At 43.3% G+C, this 20,742-nt stretch overlaps 1 protein-coding gene across 3 annotated transcripts in view; it reads left to right on the top strand.

The window, feature by feature from the left end:
- ASAP2 (ArfGAP with SH3 domain, ankyrin repeat and PH domain 2) overlaps positions 1-20,742 on the top strand; it is a 168,186-nt gene that overhangs the window by 58,986 nt on the left and 88,458 nt on the right. For all 3 annotated transcript variants that reach the window (XM_073336056.2, XM_073336057.2, XM_073336058.1), the window contains 3 exons: positions 307-381; positions 4,474-4,523; positions 18,634-18,763. In XM_073336056.2, the coding sequence (XP_073192157.1) occupies positions 307-381; positions 4,474-4,523; positions 18,634-18,763 (255 nt within the window). The remainder of the gene's footprint in view (positions 1-306; positions 382-4,473; positions 4,524-18,633; positions 18,764-20,742) is intronic.

Below are 20,742 nucleotides of genomic sequence, written 5' to 3'. Positions count from 1 at the left end.
TTTTAATAAGACAAAAAGCAGATAGTGCAGAAATTAATGGACTCATTTTTGCAATCACTACTGGATGTTGTGCTTACTGCCATCCCAGCTACAGACACTTTGTATGTTTGGTAGTGTTTGCAGACGTGGGTTCAATCATATTGCATGTATCTTCGATTACTGGTTGTACTAAAATTACTTACTAAACAGTATTAGGAGGAGAAATTAAAACTTTTCAAGTATTTGAGTGAAGCCAGAGAATGTACATTTTTCATTATAGTCTGTTAAAAAAATCTTTAACTAAAATGTAATTTTATTTTATTACAGATTCAGAATATGAACAACATAATCACTTTCCCATTGGACAGTTTACTTAAGGGAGACCTAAAAGGAGTAAAAGGGGTATGATAATCATTTATTTCTGTTTTTTTAAAGTTATTTTTGGTACAAATACATGTGGCTAATGTACCAATTTAATTTTAGTTAAGAAAATACATATGCTAGTATGCTACTTCACTACCAAGTAACTAAGGAATGCCCTTGACATCAGCTGCGAACTGAGTTACTTCTTTGCCTTTGTGGCTTAGTTATAGTACAGTGTGTAGTTAACTACAAAACCAAAGGACAAAGTTCCTTCAGAAGGTGTAATAATCTTGAAGCTATGGTAGAAGACTGCAAGAATTGTACAGAGCTCAGATAAAATATGTGGAGAAAGATGCTTAAGAACTTGTATTTAATTTAAAAGGATTACTATTAACATTATATAGCATTATAAACTAATCTGGAGCTTTACACATGAGTGGGTGAAACTTTTTGTTTAGCATGAATAAATATAGAATTTAAACCAGTAGCTGAAAAATGTTACAGTAACATCTTTTGGATGCGTCCTGCCTGAGGTAATAACTGTGGCCTGTGTTGAATAAACTTAGAACCCTAATGTTGATGTGCTTTTGTAACGAATTCTAAGTCAATGGCCTGGGAGTTTTTTTAGCTTAGGGTCTGGATTATTACTGAGCAATGAGAAAGCAACTGGAAGCAATTGTTCTGAAATTTTTAAATTAAAGGGGGAAAAAAAGAATAAAAATCCTACAAAATAGGCTGTAAACTGCAGCAAGGTAAAATGCTTCTTCAAAAAAAATAGACAAAAATGTTCAGACCCTTTATCCTCCTTCTAGTTACCTCAATTTTTCCTCCCTCTTTTACTTTCTAACTTGTTCCTGCACTACAGGTCAATAACTGCTGCATATTTTTGTTTTCCTTCTTTCATAACTGAATTGGGAAAGAGATCCAAGGTCCCAATCCTGCAAAGACTTAGCAAGTGTTTTAACCTTACACATTGTATATAGTCCCTCCAACTGACAATGAAACTACTCACAGTACATAAAGTCAGGAATGTGCATGAGTCCACAGAATCAGGGCATTAGCGTGGGGACAAGAGACTTTCTTGCCTGTAGGGGAGGGTAGAAAAGTGATGGGAAGGAGAAGAGGAAAATAAGTCAAAGGGACTCAGGATTTTTTTTTTTTAAACTTTTCCTCTTTTTCCTTGTGTTAACAAACACTTTTTTTGTTTGCTTTGTGGGATTTTTTTCTTCATGTAAAATTGAGATCTTCTGCTGAAGGAGGAGAGAAGCTGAGAAGGATTTTTATTGCTAGCAGAAAGCTTGCGTATTCAAAGTACAAGAGCCAGTCAGAGTGAGGGAGTTTGAGTAGTCTCAGTGCAATTACATTAAATTATACAAATTGTGATACTAACAAACCAAATACAGGAAACTATAACTGGGGTAACAAACAGCGCAGTTATGTTTTGGTAATAGTACAGTATCCCTGTATTCTGGACTGCCTGAGACCATTCCATTTCAGTGTAATATTGGGGTATGTTTAATAAGATAATTCATTTGATTTTTATTTTCACAACTAACTTGCACAAACAAATGAAACACAGGATTCATATAGCTCAGGGTACTGTGCATGGCAGCACACTGTACAAAGCAGCACGTTGCTTTTTCAGGTTTCGGATGCCTCACCTTTGATTTGGTGTTTGTTCAAATGCAAAAGCAGTTTATTACAGTGCACTCTGCTGTATACGTTGATTCTGTTAGTGTTATAAATGTAAAAAAAGGAGGGAGTAGAAATGCAGCAGAGTAAAAAAGAAAATACTGTCTTTGTTCTATAATGGTTTGAAAGTGCTATGCTGATGATTTCCTAAGCAGTCCTCCAAACATTTATGCAAGGGAGTAGCATTACTGATATGAGTAGTAAAACGAACAAGGAGTACTTGTGGCACCTTAGAGACTAACACATTTATTTGAGCATAAGCTTTTCGTGGGCTAAGGCCCACTTCATCAGATGCATGCAGTGGAAAATACAGTAGGAAGATTATATATACAGAGAACATGAAGAAAATGGTGTTGCCATACCAACTCTAATGAGACTCATCGATGAAGGTGGGCTATTATCAGCAGGAGAAAAAAAAACTTTTGTAGTGATAATCAGGATGGCCCATTTCAAACAGTTGACAAGAAGGTGTGAGTAACAGTAGGGAAAAAATTAGCATGGGGAAATAGTTTTTACTTTGTATAATGGCAGAGGGGCATTGCTGGCACAACCACATTTTCTCTAACCCCTCAGACAGAGACAAACACCTACAAGATCTCTATCAAGCGTTCTTACAACTACAATACCCACCTGCTGAAATGAAGAAACAGATTGACAGAGCCAGAAGAGTACCCAGAAGGCACCTACTACAGGACAGGCCCAACAAAGAAAATAACAGAACGCCACTAGCCGTCACCTTCAGCCCCCAACTAAAACCTCCCCAGCGCATCATCAAGGATCTACAACCTATCCTGAAGGACGATCCCTCACTCTCAGAGATCTTGGGAGACAGGCCAGTCCTCGCTTACAGACAGCCCCTCAACTTGAAGCAAATACTCACCAGCAACCACACAACAAAAACACTAACACAGGAACCTATCTTTGCAACAAAGCCTGTTGCCAACTGTGTCCACATATCTATTCAAGGGACACCATCATAAGACCTAATCACATCAGCCACGCCACTGGGGCTCGTTCACCTGCACATCTACTACCAGTGTGATATATGCCATCATGTGCCAGCAATACCCCTCTGCCCTGTACATTGGTCAGACTGGACAGTCTCAATGCAAAAGAATAAGTGGACACAAATCAGACATCAAGAATTATAACATTCAAAAACCAGTCGGAGAACACTTCAATCTCTTTGGTCACTCGATTACAGACTTAAAAGTGGCAATTAGTCAACAAAAAAAACTTCAAAAACAGACTCCAACAAGAAACTGCAGAACTGGAATTAATTTGCAAACTGGACACAATTAAATTAGGTTTGAATAAAGACTGGGAGTGGATGAGTCATTACACAAACTGAAGTGTCCCCCCCCCCTTTTCTGGTGATACTAGCCCACCTTAATCGATGAGTTTTGTTAGAGTTGGTATGGCAACACCCATTTTTTCATGTTGTGTGTGTGTGTGTGTGTGTGTGTGTTCCTACTGTATTTTCCACTGCATGCATCTGATGAAGTGGGCTTTAGCCCACGAAAGCTTATGCTCAAATAAATGTGTTAGTCTCTAAGGTGCCACAAGTACTCCTCGTTTTTTTGCTGATACACTCTAACATGGCTACCACTCTGAAACATGTCATGAGTAGTGTCACTGATGCTAAGGATTTGGAAGAGTGGGCCCTCAGTCTTTACAATGCTGTTGCCTTGGTCTGTGGTTGATGTGAATAATTATGAATATGGATTTCATAAATAAATTTAAGGAAGTGTGTGGTTCCTGTTATGTATTATCAGTTTGTTTCCTAATTTTGATAGTTAATGTTGTTTGATCTATAATGGGCTGATCTCTCTAATCATGTAATAAAACAATTGAATGCCGTGTAAAAATAAGCACTTATCCAAGTTATCTTGTGCTCAGAGCCAAATCCTCTAGTTTGCTTTTTTTGAAGTCCAGGGAAATTCTGCATCTGAGTTAGGATGCAGGATTTCAGCCAGTAGCACCCAATCCTATTCCCACTGAAGTCAAATGACTAAATCTTTACTAAAGACTTGATTGCCTAAATGGTACAAAGACTTTCAGGTAGTGCAGAGCTGAATTGCCTCAAGGGCTGTTCTAGAGGCCAAATGCCTTTCTGAGCTATGCTGCATATAGGGGGAGCATGCACACTGCCACATGATTTTTGAAGGATGCACCGTAATCTGTTCCCCATGCATACTTGCATGCAGCTGTGCACTCCTGGAGTAGTAGTTAGGAAACAGTCCTTACACACACCTAAGGTCTTTTTGCCCAGTTCGTATGTGAGCTGCACAAAGTGGGGCAGAGAGAGGAAGGGCTCCTTGTTCCCTGTCAATCCTGTACTGAGCACCCACAACAGCGCCTGGGCCTGGAAGATTAGATCTGCTGTGTTTTTGTAGCAAATATTTAGCCATGTTTAATGTGTTTTTCCTATGTTGACAGGATCTGAAAAAGCCTTTTGATAAGGCTTGGAAGGACTACGAAACAAAAGTGTAAGTATTTTCCTTTTAATAAAAGTGTAGAGCATAATTTGAAATGTAGAGGTGGTGGTGGTTTATATTATTGTAACACCTCGAGGCCCCACCTGGTGCCAAGATTTTGATACTGTTGGCAGGTATACCATGTGCTTGAAGTGGATCAGTATCAGTATAACTGGAGTTAGGTCCCCAGATCCTTTTGGGTCAATGGAGTCAAATACTGTGGATCTGGCACAATTTACTCTGGTGAGTCACTTTCTTGATGTGGTGTGGTGCTGAGTATAAGTGGCACTAAAGTCGACCTTAGTTGACATTGTGTATCCAACTGAAACGGCCATAAGATCCCTCTGAGTCAATATAACTCAGTGCCTAGGCTCCAGGTCTGTTATCTTGGGTAAATCATTTGTTAGTGATTTAGTGCCTAGTATCAATGATAACCAGGTTGGTGGATTTGCCCAAGTCATTGGGTCCAGTGCCAGCACAACTGACTTCTCTGATGTGCCACTTACTAAAGGGTGTTATACCTTATTTCAGCATCGACAGAGTTGCCTGATTTGTCATGGGTAGCTGAGTTTGAGTCCAAATACACTTCTACCCTGATATAACATGGTAAAGCAGTGCTTCTGGGGCGAGGGGCTGCACGCTCTGGTAGATCAAAGCAAGTTCGATATAATGCGGTTTCACCTGTAACGCGGTAAGATTTTTTTGGCTCTGGAGGACAGCGTTATATCGAGGTAGAGGTGTATCCAGCACCCTTGATTTTCTGGCACCATACTTGATTTTCTGGCACTATACTGAGTAGTCCAGTATTGAGTATCCAGCAACACAGGATCAGGAGAATCTGATGCTGTGACACTGTCTTACATCAGTGGTTCACAGATGGACTGAGTCTGGTTCTGAGAACCTGGCACCATTGATTTTGGTTTTTATAGGTGGGATCATAGTCTCTTGATCATTTGGAGTCTGAGTTTGCACCCCTAAATGTTGGCATTGTGCCCCAGAGTTTCTCCAGTGGTCAGATGCTTAGTTACATGTAAACTCTGTTCAGAGATGGTGGTTTACTCCCAGAATCCTCAGTCATAGTTGACCGAGGCTCTAGGCATTCCTTTTGTGGGAGTCCCTCCAGATGAAATCAGTAGAACGGACAAATTTTCAGGCTGACAATTCTGAGGAGGACCCAGAATGGCCTTAGTAGCTACAGAATTCTTCAACTGGGTCCCCTAAACAAGGTGTTCTTGAGTGCCAAGACATCCCGGGTTCTGAAATCTTGAAAGAACTTTACCCATGCTGAGACTGAGGTAGCTCCAGTGCCTATGATGTCTCCTTCAGTGTCACACTACTTATTGGTTCTGAAGGTGACTAAGACCTCAAAGATGGTGCTGATGGCCTGACTTTGAAACTGTCCAAGGTTGTTACCGCCTAAAGACATCTAGGTTTCAAATTCTAGTCTCAATGCTTTGTTTTGGAAGACAGGCTATAACGAGCTTCCCTAAAGTCCACTCTAACATTGTGATGGTGGATCACTATCTGAATGCTTGTCCTATTCATGTACAAATCCAGGTTCTCTCACCCCCCTATCCCCATACACACACAAACTCACTCTCCTGCTGGTAATAGCTCATCCAAAGTGACCACTCTCCCTACAATGTGCATGATAATCAAGATGGGCCATTTCCAGCACAAATCCAGGTACAATCAATTATATATTGATATCCCCCAAGCTTCAAGGAGCAACAGTTTAAAACAAATACATCAATTATAAAAAAAAAGAAATTTCGGTAGCCACTGCTGGGACCACACTGCCTTGGTAGCACAGGACTCAATTCAAGTTGAATTTGGCCTTCTGATGCTATATTTCTGATGCTTTATTCCTGGAGCCTATTCTACAGCAGTGCCGGAAAGTCTTTGGATTTTCCTCCTCAGTTTGAACACTACAGGCTATTTGATTCAGGTGCAGCTCAGAAGTGTGTTCATGATGTTTTAAATTTACCTAAGCTTGAATCTGCAGGTAGTGACAATGCCCAGTGCGAAAGCACTTCAACTTATAAATTTGGGATTCTTAACCGAGATTGAAAACACTGGTTGCTCGGAATTGTTGGTTTTGAAGTGCTATTCCTTGGTCACTCAGCACTGAAAATTGTTATCTACATGGTGACATTGGTATCATATTGCCTCTTTCTACAGGACTAATTCCAATCCTGTATTACTAGTCCAACTAATCGGGTATCCACAAGATTCTTTTCTATTTAAGCAGCACAGTGTTTTGCTATCCTGACATGATTGTTTCAGACATCAGGGTATTCATGTCTGTATCTAGACTTTGGTTCACAGACAGGTTCCGTTTACACTGTAACTGTGAGATACCTTTATCCCGGTTACATCTGTGGTCTCCTTAAGACTGATTGCAAAGGAACTATCCCGTCTTCGCACTACTTATACCTGAAGCACTTATGTCTCAGGTCATTCAAGAAACAGAAGGTGAAGATAACACGTGCTTGTCAGGGAATTCCTTTCTCTTCTCCCTTTGCATCTACGGTAATATTTCCAGGTGGTGGCTTGGGATCTGCATCAAGTTCTCCAGCCATTTCCAGGCTTGTAAATTCTGTAGGATTCTGGAGTTGAAAACTGTGTGTTTGGTAGATTCTCTCCCTTAGACTGATTTGCTGAAGGGGGAAGGGAAATTTATGTACAGGCAAATTCTTTGAACTGTGTTCTTGTACAACTGTGCAAATATCTTAGCTAGCTCATACACCCTTTTGTCTTCCCAGGTGTTCATTCTTCTGACTATATTGGTAGGTATTCAGCCAATCCAAAGGCAGCAGTTTTCATAGAATTTACAAAGCTGCTACTTGAAGCAAAGATTTGTCCCTCAGTGAGGTCTGATCTGGGAGAGCGCAAAATTGTGGCCTCTTCTAATACTTTCTTGATTTGCCATCCAGAGGTAATGCCTGTTTGAGCAGTTTTGCAGTTCTTGTTCGCCTATAAATCCTCAGCCTACCTTCCCCGTGTGCTGTGCTATTCATTAATCTCCCACAAGTGAGAAAACACATGTAAAAGAAGAAGGAGGTTGTTCAAGTGTGTCACCTCTACATATTCTTCACGTGTCTACACACCTTTTCCCACTTTTTTTTGAAGCCTCAGCTAAAGAATTCCAAAACTGGGGAAGGAACTGAAAGGCAGTTGGAACTCCTCCATTTTATACCCTTGTATTCTTCACAAGGGGAGCGTGAAGGATGGGCAAGTGGCCCCAACAGACGCTGCTTTCTAGAAGATTTTATATCCAGGAGGTGCCATTCCCACCAATTTTAATATGTCTAGATTACACTCTTGAAGACCATAGTTACTGGTAAAAAGATCCCTCTATCTTCAGACTGTGTCATTAGGAACTTCTGATGTAGCCTTATAAATTGCAAATATTTTTTTTAAGTGTAAATTATTTAAAACCAGTTCTTTTTTCTTACCTGCCATGCCCTGCGTTCAGTGTTCTTATGGTCTGATGATACCTCTAATGACAGTGGAACTGGTCAAATCATGGCTGTTTGGCTAGACCTGGTTAGTGTGGTGCATAGACTTATTTTTTTGTTGTTTTCTCTCCTTGCACTCTCATTACTTCTCCCATGTGCTTATACGCTGACAGCAGACATGCAGAGGGAGCATATGGAGAAGGAATGCATGTGTCAGAAAACCTGCTCAGTCTTACAGCAGGCAGACCATATTTAACAAAGTGATGAGCCAAATCTCACCCACACGTCAGTTTTATCAGCCCTGTTGTGGTGTATTAGATGTTTATGATGTGATATCAGCTCTTGCACTGTAGCCTTGCTGTAGTGTGGTGGTATTTACTCATTGATTTGTATTATGGTAGTGCCTCCAATGTCATAGGCACATTCCAGACATATAAAACACAGTTCCTGTCCCCCAAAGAGTGCTGTGCCTAAGAAATAGATTTTAAATTATTTTTAGTTTTTAAAGAGCATTTATTTATTACTTTGTAAGGCAGTGAATATGTCTCAGTTTTGTGCTAGGAGCTCTACTGCTACGAAAGTAAAAACAATGAAAGTAGATGGTCTGTTTTGACTATGGCTGGTGCCCTTCTTCTCTCATCTGCTATCCCTCCCATTCAATTTTGAAAGCTACAAATGAATTCATTACACTCTTCACTACACGTATGAAATACTCTTGCAAATAAACAGACTTATTTGAGTGTGTATATAAATGTTGCGTGCGTATACATATATATAAATATAAATGCTTTTTTCACTTGGGTGAATTCACTTAATTATTCCTCTCCCCCCAAAATGGCAAAGCTCAAACTGTTAAGACCATTTGAGTTTTTGGAATGTAAAAGGCCATGTCTATGCTTACTAGGGATCGATGCTGCTGTGATTGATGCAGTGGGGGTCGATTTAGCATGTCTAGTGAAGACCCGCTAAATTGACTGCAGAGTGCTCTCTAGTCGACTCCGGTACTCAACCGGAATGAGAAGATTAAGGTAAGACAACAGGAGGGCTTCTCTTGTTGACACAGTGTAGCGTAGGCACTGCAGTAAGTCGACCTAAGCTATGCTGACTGTTATTTATGTAGCTGGAGTAGCTTAACTTAAGTCGACTTACTGCGGTAGAGTAGACAAGGCCTCCGTGTCTGAAATTTTCTTGTAAAAGCCCGAGTCCTCATCCATACCCCCACGCTTGGACTCAGTAGATAGTTAAACTATTTTTTCCATATTGCAGTATAGTATTCCTTTTGGCCAAGTATAGCATAGTAAATTTCAGGATATAGTGCTCTCTTGCTCTCCAGTGGAGAGGGAGGCCACTCTGCCTCATTGTCTTGGGGTTTAGTCCTCTGCCTCGGGTCACACCAGTGGGTCTGAGCCATAAGCAGTCTAGAGCTCTGGGCCCATCTGACAGACACACAGCAATGCAATAGGGCTTACAGCAAGTAATAGTCTAGGGCCCCAGCCTTTGGGGTGGGCTGGTAGCAGGCTGTAGTCTAAGCTTCCCGGCACAGGCAGCCAGCACAAGTGATAAGTAACAGTCAGCATGTATTTATCAAGAACAAATTGTGTCAAACTAACCTGATAGCTTTCTTTGACAGAATAACAAGCTTTGTGGATAGGGGTGAAGCAGTAGATGTGGTATATCTTGACTTTAGTAAGGCTTTTGATACTGTCTCACATGACCTTTTCATAAACAAACTAGGTAAATACAACCTAGATGGAGCTACTATAAGTTAGGTGCATAACTGGTTGGAAAATCATTCCCAGAGAGTAGTTATCAGTGGTTCAACATCATGCTGGAAGGGCATAGCGAGTGGGGTTCTGCAGGGATCGGTTCTGTTCAATATCATCATCAATGATTTAGATAATGTCATAGAGACTACATATAAAGTTTGCGGGCGACACTAAGCTGGGAGGGATTGCAAGTGTTTTGGAGGATAGGATTAAAATTCAAAATGATCTGGACAAACTGGAGAAATGGTCTGAAGTAAATAGGATGAAATTGAATAAGGACAAATGCAAAGTACTCCACTTAGGAAGGAACAATCAGTTGCACACAAATGGGAAATGACTGCCTAGGAAGGAGCACTGTGGAAAAAAATCTGGGGGGGGTCATAGTGGACCACAAGCTAAATATGAGTCAATAGTGTAACGCTGTTGCAAAAAAAACTAAACATCATTCTGGGATGTATTAGCAGGAGTATTGTAAGCAAGACACAAGAAGTAATTCTTTCACTCTGCTCTGCGCTGATTAAGCCTCTACTGGAGTATTGTGTCCAATTCTGGGCACCACATTTCAGGAAAGATGTGGACAAATTGGAGAAAGTCCAGAGAAGAGCAAAAAAGAAAGGTTAAAGGTCTAGAAAACATGACCTATGAGTGAAGATTGGAAAAAATTGGGTTTGTTTAGTCTGGAAAAGAAGACTGAGAGGGGACATGATAGAGCCACCCTGACTGTTAAGAAGTTTTTCATAATGTCCAATCTACACCTACTTCATTTTATGTACTTGATAAGTTTTCAAGTACAAAAAAGGTTGTTAAAAGGAAGGGGGAGAAGAATTGTTTTTGTTAATCACTGGAGGATAGGACAAGAAGGAATGGGCTTAAATTGCATCAAGGGAGGTGTAGATTGGACTTAACTGTTAGGGTGGTTAAGCACGGGAATAAATTGCCTAGGGAGGTTGTGGAATCTCCATCATTAGAGATTTTTTAAGAGTAAGTGTAGCGAGGTGGGACTCACCAGTGCGATGCCTCCTGCTGGTAGTCCTGGGAATTAGCTCTCCAGCCTCCGGAGTGCCCTCTGCAGGCCAGTGTCCCACTTGCCTCAGGCCCCCGTGTCCCTCCCGGTGCCCCTTCATCTTGGGTGCTTCCCCCAGCAGTACACCCTCTCTCTGGCTCTCCCCACCCAGGGGAAGCCCCAACCCTCTATCCCCACCTCACCTCAGTCTATGGCTACTGCCAGTCACCATCTAGACCCCACTCACTGGGGCAGACTGCAGCATAAAAGCCCTTCATCATTGGCCAAAGGGGGTTTGGACCTGCTGCCTTTGCCTACCCTCTGGACTGCAGCCTCTGCAACCCCAGTACCTGGTTTGGCCTTGCACAAGGCCTGCAGCCTGGGGAGTTGCCAGGCTGGAGCTCCTCAGCCCTGCTCTGCTCTGCTCTGCTCTGCTCTGTTGCCTGCACCCTCAGCTCCTAGGCAGCTAGGTCCATCTCCCTCTGAAGCTGGAGGGAGAGTGACTAGCTCCTGGCTCATAGCTCTTTCATTAGGGCCAGCTGTGGCCTAATTGGGGCGTGGCCCAGCTGTGGCTGCTTCCCCAATCAGCCTGGGCTTGCCGCTTAGGAGCGGGGTAACTGCTCTGGTAGAGTAAGTTAGACAAACACCTGTCAGGAATGGTCTAGATCAGTGCTACTCAAAGTGGTGATCCACGGACTGGTGCCGGTCCGTGAGCCATTGGCTGCCAGTCTGCGCACACACTGGAAAAAAAAAATTGCCAGTCCCTCACATCAGATAGCTTGAGAAGCACTGATCTAGATAATACTTAGATGACCTCTCTAGGTCCCTTCCAGTCCAGTGATTCTGTGATAATGTTTAGTGCTGCTCTTTGCCTTTTCTGTAGCCCCTTATGTTCACAAAGAGTTTGGTGGTGGTAGCAGTGTTCCTACGGAGGTTAAGAGTTCACATGTTCACTTGCCTAGATGACTGGCTGGTGAGAAGCTGGTCCTGGTCTCAGGTCTGTCCAGCACAGCCATTCTCCAGAGAAGTCAATCCTGTCACCTGTACAGAAATTCCAATTTATTGGAGTAGTCCTGGATTTTCGGAAGGCCTTTGTGTCCTGCTGGCACAAGCTTCCAGCTATGTTTGCAATTTCAAACATTGTATGCCATTGCTCTAGACTTAAAGGCACATTGTGGCACTACAGAACAGAACTCCCTAAAGCGTCTAGGACACAAGACAGCATGTACTTACCTAGTGCAGTATGCCAGACTGCACTTCAGAAAGTTACAAGGTTGGTTAGTATTGGTGTATTCACCAATGTTCCATCATAGGGACATGGTGGTCCAAGTACCAAATCAGGTTTTGTCCTGTCTGGACTCATGGACACAACCCTCCAGTGTTTGTGTTGGACTTCACTTTGCTGCTCCAAAACAGATGCTCACCTTCGTTACAGATGCACTGGAACTAGATTGGGGGGAAATCACTTGAGTGTCCTGCTGGCACAAGCTCTTTGGTCTGCCTAGGATCTAAAGCTACATATAAATGTAAGGAAATTGTGAGCCGTCCATTTGGCTTGTATAGTGTTTCTTCCACACACTGAGCAAAAGAATTTGTTGGTGCTAACAGACAAAAGAGCAGCCAGGTTTTATGTGAATAAGCAATGAGAAGCCCGATCAATGCAGTTGTGCCAAGAAGCAATTCTCCTTGGTGATTTCCACATCCCCACTTGGATCCACCTTTCAGGGATGCAGAATGTTCTGGCAGGTCACCTAAGCAGGTTTATCATTCACCATAAGTGATCCCTTTGTCCAGATATTTCCAGATAAATTTTCCAGCTCTGGGGAACTCCCACAGAAGCAAGAGGCCAACAGAACGTGTCATCAGTTTTGTTCCCTAGCCTGGGTTCTTTGACAAATGTCCTCCTATTACCATGATCAAATGGCCTGCTGTATGCCTCCCCTCTGTTTCTGCTCCTGCTCAAAATCAAACAAGACCAGGCTCACCTTATACTCATAGCTCCAGCATGGCCCCATCAGTACTGATTTTCAGCTTCAGTAGCCTTATTGATCAGATCTCCACTGTCACTCCTGCTCGAAACAGACATAGTCTCTCAGGACCATGGCCACCTTCTATATCCCAACCTGAAGGCCCTTCACCTGATTGTCTGGATGCTTCATGGCTGATGTAGTTGGAAGTGGTTTATTTTTAAGGGAGCACAGGAAGTGCTTCTGAATAGTAGAAAGCCTTTGACGAGGGGTATTTACCTGATTAAATGAAATAGATTCTCCATCTGCTCCTAGCAAAAAGACATTTCCATGGCCCGGACTGTTATCCAGCATATATTGAACAATCTCTTGTTCCTGAAACAACAATGGTTAACTATTAATTCCATCAAAGTACACCTGGTGGCTGTGTTGGCTTTCCATCCTTGTGTTGACAACTGCTCACTCTTCTCGCATCCTATGTGTGTCTGATTTTTGAAAGGTCTGGACAGATTATATCCACAGGTACAGGACCCTGTCTCTGTGTGGAACTTGAATCTAGGTTTAGCAAAGCTGATGGGTCCTCCCTTTGAGCCACTGGTGACAGGTTCTCTGCTATGCCTTTCAATGAAAGTGGCTATTTAGTTGCCATTACCTCAGCCAGGAGAGTGGGGAATTGCGAGCTCTAGTATCATAATCTCCCTGTATGGTCTTCTATAGAGAGAAAGTTTTACTTTTGCCCTCACCTGAAGTTTCTTACTGAAGAGGTTTCCAGTTTTCACATTAACCAAGCAATCTATTTACTGATCTTCTTTCCAAAGCCTCATGCCCATAAAGATGAGGAAAAGCTCTACACTCTAGGTGGTAGAAGAGCTGTGGCTTTTTATCTGAACCAGACTTACCATTAAGGTCTTTGGTGGAACTGTTCATCGCAATTGCAGACAGAATGAAAGGCTGTCCAGCGTCCACCCAAACAGTCTCTTCGTGGATATCCACTTGTTTTTGATTATGCTACCAGCTGACAGATGTGACACCCTGGAGAAGAGTCTTGGCACAGTCAAACAGGTCTCAGGTAGCTTCTGTGGCCTCTCCCATCTTGGACATTTACAAGGTGGCAACCTGGTCATTATGCCATACATTTGCCTCTCATTATGCCATCTCTCAGCAATTCAGAGATGATGCCTGGTTTGGATGAGTAATCCTCTGTTCCCTATTCAAGTAGACTCCAAGCCAACCTCCAGTTTGTACTGCTTGTGAGACCTACAGTGGAATGGACATGTGCCATCACTCAAAGAAAAGGTTACTAATCTTTTCCCATGATTGTTGTTCTTCTAGCTGTGTTGCGCATGTTCATTTCATGATCCGTCATCCTTCCCCTCTCTACTGGAGTGTGTCCAGTAGGAAGGAACTGATGGGTTCTAGGGCCAGCTCTGCCATTTACACCTGCATGTAGTAGCTTGGGGTAGCAGAGGGCACTTGGGTTGCTCCGTCGGGTACCACTGAGAGAAAAATCTGACAACTGGGCACACGTGCAGCTACAGAGGAACATGTGTAACGCATCCTGAAGAACAACAGTTACGGTAAAAGGTTAGTTAAAGGTTTCTGTTTCCAGAATTGTACAGTGGTCACACTTAAAACATTTCTTCCATTTTGAGCGAGATTCTCTGTTCCTAAAATGGGAAATACCACTGCATAGGTCTTTGAATATTATGGAGGAAGAAGGGGAAAGATTTGGACATGACCACTTATTTGTGCAGGACAAGAGAAGGACAGGCTGAAGATGACTTCTAGATTGTGGGTTTGGATAGTGGTGGTGTCAATAGTGATAGACAATACAAGGAGAGGAAGAAACGTTTTGAACTTTTAATTAGAGAGCAAGTCATACAAGAGGATATGTTGGAGAGTCAGACTGAAATGTGAGACTGAATTGATGGGAACCTGTCAGTGATGGAAAGGTATAACATGAGTTTTATAAAAGGAAATAGCCTTTAAATACAAGTGATGGTGTATCTTCAACTCTATTACAAAAATAATCTACCTTTTAAAATGTGGTCTTTAGAGGTTAGAATTGATGTCCATTTTTGTTGCAATAGCTTATCTCCTCTAGTTTTTCATAAATTCATATCCACGTCAGTGTCAGAATGAAGGAACAATTCACTCCTTTGAAATAGTGATTTTTTTATGTAAAAGCCTTTAAGTAGTGACCTGCTGCGTCTCATATTTGAGTTCTAAAAGGCAAAATAACCAGGACTTCTAATACTCTTGAAAAGCTTATCTAATTATATAACTTTGAGTCTGAAGCTAGGAAAACAAATGCAAAAATAGTGACATACTGTGAAAACTGGATAAGACATATCTACATAGCTACTTTTTCATTATAGGCCTTCATCTTGCCCTTTCACACAGAGTGGTTCTTTTCTTGTTTGCTACACAGATCTGCTCTCATTTTAGATTAGTCTTACCCCGCTGCTCCCTGAATGGGTTGCAGTGTGTTGATTTTAAACTAAGTGTAAATGTCTGCATGTGCAGAGGATGCAAGCAGTGATGAGCTGCCAAAATCTTAACAACCGGTTCCCTTCTTACCCCACGAGGGGGTCGTGGCCACCCCCCTCCCCTGTCTCCTGACTTCCCCCGGATCCGGACAGGAGGGTCTCGTGGGCCACCGTAGTGGGTGCCCACCCTGCCCCGCCCCAAGAGCCAGAGGGACCTGCTGGGGGGCAAGGTGGGGAGTCCTGGCGGTACTTACCTGGGGCGGCTCCCAGAAAGCATCTGGCAGGTCCCTCTGGCTCCTGGGGCGGGGTAGCGTAGCAGGTGGGTAGCAGGGGGAGCGGCTGCACCCCCCATTAATCACATCAAAAGTGGCGCCTTAGGTGCCGACTCCGTGGGTGCTCCGGGGCTGGAGCACCCACGGGGAAAATTTGGTGGCTGCAGAGCACCCACCGGCAGCTCCCCGCCCTGCCCCCGGCCCCAGCTCCCCTCCCCTCCGCTCTGCCCCCGCCCCTGAAAGCACCACCCTGCTTTGCTTCTCCCCCACCACCACCTCCCACCGGCTTCCCGCGAATCAGCTGTTCGCGTGGGAAGCCTGGGGGGGCTGAGAAGCAAGCGGCGGCTTTGCACTCAGGCCCAGGGAGGCAGAGGTGAGCTGGGGCAGGGAACAGTTCCCCTGTACGCCCGCACCCTGCCCGGTTACCTACTGCGGCGTGGGCGGCCCTCCTCGTGCCACTCCGCCCCAGCTCACCTCCACTCCGCCTCCTTGGGCCTGAGTGTGAAGCTGCTGCTTGCTTCTCAGCCCTCCCAGGCTTCCCACGCGGACAGATTCGTGGGAAACCGGGCGGGGGCGGAGAAGCAGAGCGGGGCAGACGTAACTCCGGGGTGAAGGTGAGCTGGAGCAGGGCAGGGAGCTGCACCCACCAAATTTTCCCCGTGGGTGCTCCAGCCCCAGAGCATCCATGGAGTCGGCGCCTAAGGTGCCACTTTTGGCCGGTTGTTAAATTTAGAAGTCCTTTTAGAACCAGTTGTCCCGGGCTTCTAAATGTAACAACCAGTTCCAGCGAACCAGCTCCAGCTCACCACTGGTGCAAGCATGGTAGCTGTGCAAACACCTGCCTCTTTTTGTTGTGGTCAGTTGATTGTGACAGTGTGTGTAAAGTTTGGGTTTTTTGTTTGTGTAATGTTTCCCCTGCTTCCACCTGATAAGCTAGAATGAACTACAAAATATTTTGTTATGGCATTAAACAATTTTTCTGTTGTGTTTTGGGGGTTATTACCCTTGTATTTCTTTCTAAAATGTAACTGCTTCATTGACTGGATAGTTTCACACAATTGATCTTCTTGGAAAATCTAGGTTCAAGTTTTGTGCTGTGTGAGCAAACCAGATGCCAGTAGTTGTTGATGTAGACCTGATCACATTTCAGTTAATTCAGTTCTCTCATTATTTCCCATGGGCTACTGTTGAAATTGAGAGATTTAAAAACATTTTTTGGGTACTTTCTCTCATGTTTGAAGTTCTGAAACCCACCCATCTAGTTTCCCTGGTTGGCAGGAGCTTGCGTATGCACAGGCTACTCTGCCTACAGTGCCAAAAAAGAAAGGAGAGCTAATTTCACTATTTTCTGTAAATTCTTTGCATCAATCCTTTCCCCTTGTTTTTCATAACTGGTGCCTGGTTAATCCTTTGTGCCTGGCATCAGGTTTCTTTGGGTAGATCTATTTGTACCATTGCTGATATTACTCGCTTTTTCTTATTAACATAGGCCGTCACCATTTGTGATGCTGATATTTTTAGCACTTAAAATAATGGAGTCTTCATTTTGTTGCAGAGTAGCAGCCATGTTAGTCTGTATCCGCAAAAAGAAAAGGAGGACTTGTGGCACCTTAGAGACTAACAAATTTATTTGAGCACAAGCTCACATGAGCTGTAGCTCACGAAAGCTTATGCTCAAATAAATTTGTTAGTCTCTAAGGTGCCACAAGTCCTCCTTTTCTTTTTTCATTTTGTTGGTTTACTTCCACATCATCTGGTCCTGGTGTTTACTCTGAACATATAAAGGATCATCCACAAAAAGCTTAAAAGCACTGGGCCTAGAGATAAGCTCTGTTACTGCTATGTAGCCATAATGGGACAGGAATGCAGACTTTTCCTTGGCACCCCTCTGATTTCTTCCCCTGATGCCTGTATGGGATCATTCCTATTCATGACCTTGACCTGTGTGCTTTTGTCTCCTTGAAATTTCATGGAGCTTTTCACCTATGCATTTAGCATCAAGGCTCTGTCTGGCTCCAGAAAAGTTCTGGAGTTAGCTTTTGATTCATGTAAACGATTGTGTAGGATGTATATCCCCTGGAGAGGTTAGATGGCCTGGTGGCTTAGGGGAATGGCTCCCCCTTCTGAAGCTAGAAGTCATGCATTCAAATGTGGTTGCAGTGGGAGGAGTAAAAATTGCTGTGCCGTTATATTTTACAATGATACCTTCTGACCTTGAAATCTATGAATCTCTGTGAAAGAGGGAGGAGTTTTTCTTAGGATATCCCTTCATTCATGGAAAACGTCATAGGCTGAAAGTCTGCAAATGCTAGCTGGATATGTCCAGGGATACTGAAAAATTGCAAGGAATTTGTTTTATTTGATTTACCAATGAGGGTGTAGTGGGGATTAAATGTTTGTGTTCCAGAACATTTCTCAGTTGCAAGGTTGATGGAAAGATTAATTCTGGTATATCCCCTGGCTGCTTGGGGCTCAGGATGAGACACTTAATCATTCTCTTGAGAGAAGATGCAAGTACAGAGCTTATTGATGACTGGAAATTCTAAATATATGCAAGTCATTTTACACTAAATTCAGGTTCTCCATTTAGAGTAATCTTAAAACCATGTCATGAGAAAATACTATAATTCTTGCTCCAATATAGTAGAACCCATATTACACATAGGTTTCAGAAAACTGGTAGAAACCTTCAGAGGATCAAGGCACCTGGTTTAGCAGACTTTAAAATTTGCAACACAGCCAGCTGGCCGCGACCCCAGTGCCAGCTGGCTCAGCAGCAGAAGAGATGGCAGCTGTGCTTTGGGCTTTGGGAACCCTACACACAGAAAGGAAGCCATGATGACAGGGGAAGCTTTGAAAATCTAGTGACATAATTAAGCTCTGTTAACCAAGATTAGTCAGTTGGGATTCAGCATTAATTTGAATCACAAATGTGTCTTTTCTCTCAATGAGATAACACTGTATCTTCCTACCACTCTTTTTGAGTTCCTGTGTCAGTCACTCATGGTAGTGCAGTTGCATTAGACTTCTATCACAGCAAGTCATTGGCTGTTTCTTGGTCACCATCAAATTTCAAATGAAATAGAAATTGGAAATAATCTAAAACTTGCAGAACTACAAGGGTCCATGTAGTGTACTTGATTTAGCTTTTCTTTCCCACATAGTACGAAAATAGAGAAAGAGAAAAAGGAGCATGCTAAGCTACATGGAATGATCCGTACAGAAATAAGTGGAGCTGAAATTGCAGAAGAGATGGAGAAAGAAAGACGATTCTTCCAGCTTCAGATGTGTGAGGTAAGATTTAACACAGAATACAATTGTTCCATTAATATTCTTAAAAAGGTTTCAGAGTAACAGCCGTGTTAGTCTGTATTCGCAAAAAGAAAAGGAGTACTTGTGACATCTTAGAGACTAACCAATTTATTTAAGCATAAGCTTTCGTGAGCTACAGCTCACTTCATCGGATGCACACTGTGGAAAGTGTAGAAGATCTTTTTATACACACAAAGCATGAAAAAATACCTCCTCCCACCCCACTCTCCTGCTGTTAATAGCTTATCTAAAGTGATCACTCTCCTTACAATGTGTATGATAATCAAGTTGGGCCATTTCCAGCACAAATCCAGGGTTTAACATCCAGGGTTTAACAAGAACGTCGGGGGGGGGGGGGGCGGAGGAGGAAAAAACAAGGGGAAATAGGTTACCTTGCATAAAGACTTAGCCACTCCCAGTCTCTATTCAAGCCTAAGTTAATTGTATCCAATTTGCAAATGAATTCCAATTCAACAGTCTCACGCTGGAGTCTGGTTTTGAAGCTTTTTTGTTGTAATATCGCAACTTTAATGTCTGTAATCGCGTGACCAGAGAGATTGAAGTGTTCTCTGACTGGTTTATGAATGTTGTAATTCTTGACATCTGATTTGTGTCCATTTATTCTTTTATGTAGAGACTGTCCAGTTTGACCAATGTACATGGCAGAGGGGCATTGCTGGCACATGATGGCATATATCACATTGGTGGATGTGCAGGTGAACGAGCCTCTGATAATGTGGGTGATGTTATTAGGCCCTGTGATGGTGTCCCCTGAATAGATATGTGGGCACAGTTGGCAACGGGCTTTGTTGCAAGGATAGGTTCCTGGATTAGTGGTTCTGTTGTGTGGTATGTGGTTGCTGGTGAGTCTTCGCTTCAGGTTGGGGGGCTGTCTGTAGGCAAGGACTGGCCTCTCTCACAAGATTTGTGAGAGCGTTGGGTCATCCTTCAGGATAGGTTGTAGATCCTTAATAATGCGTTGGAGAGGTTTTAGTTGGGGGCTGAAGGTGACGGCTAGTGGCCTTCTGTTATTTTCTTTGTTAGGCCTGTCCTGTAGTAGGTGACTTCTGGGAACTCTTCTGGCTCTATCAATCTGTTTCTTCACTTCCGCAGGTGGGTATTGTAGTTGTAAGAATGCTTGATAGAGATCCTGTAGGTGTTTGTCTCTGTCTGAGGGGTTGGAGCAAATGCGGTTGTATCGCAGAGCTTGGCTGTAAACGATGGATCGTGTGGTGTGGTCAGGGTGAAAGCTGGAGGCATGTAGGTAGGAATAGCGGTTAGTAGGTTTCTGGTATAGGGTGGTGTTTATGTGACCATCGTTTATTAGCACTGTAGTGTCCAGGAAGTGAATCTCTTGTGTGGACTGGACCAGGCTGAGGTTGATGGTGGGATGGAAATTGTTGAAATCATGGTGGAATTCCTCAAGGGCTTCTTTTCCATGGGTCCAGATGATGAAGATATCATCAATATAGCGCAAGTAGAGTAGGGGCGTTAGGGGACGAGAGCTGAGGAAGCGTTGTTCTAAGTCAGCCATAAAAATGTTGGCATACTGTGGGGCCATGCGGGTACCCATAGCAGTGCTGCTGATTTGAAGGTATACACATTGATAGAGCCAGAAGAGTTCCCAGAAGTCACCTACTAGAGGACAGGCCTAACAAAGAAAATAACAGAAGGCCACTAGCCGTCACCTTCAGCCCCCAACTAAAACCTCTCCAACGCATTATTAAGGATCTACAACCTATTCTGAAAGATGGCCCAACACTCTCACAAATCTTGGGAGACAGGCCAGTCCTTGCCTACAGACAGCCCCTCAACCTGAAGCGAAGACTCACCAGCAACCACATACCACACAACAGAACCACTAACCCAGGAACCTATCCTTGCAACAAAGCCCGTTGCCAACTGTGCCCACAAATCTATTCAGGGGACTCCATCACAGGGCCTAATAATATCAGCCACAC

This window comes from Lepidochelys kempii, chromosome 3 (genome assembly GCF_965140285.1).
Source record: "Lepidochelys kempii isolate rLepKem1 chromosome 3, rLepKem1.hap1, whole genome shotgun sequence".
Classification (NCBI taxonomy): Eukaryota; Metazoa; Chordata; order Testudines; family Cheloniidae; genus Lepidochelys; species Lepidochelys kempii.
This window is presented reverse-complemented; position numbering and strand designations above follow the sequence as displayed.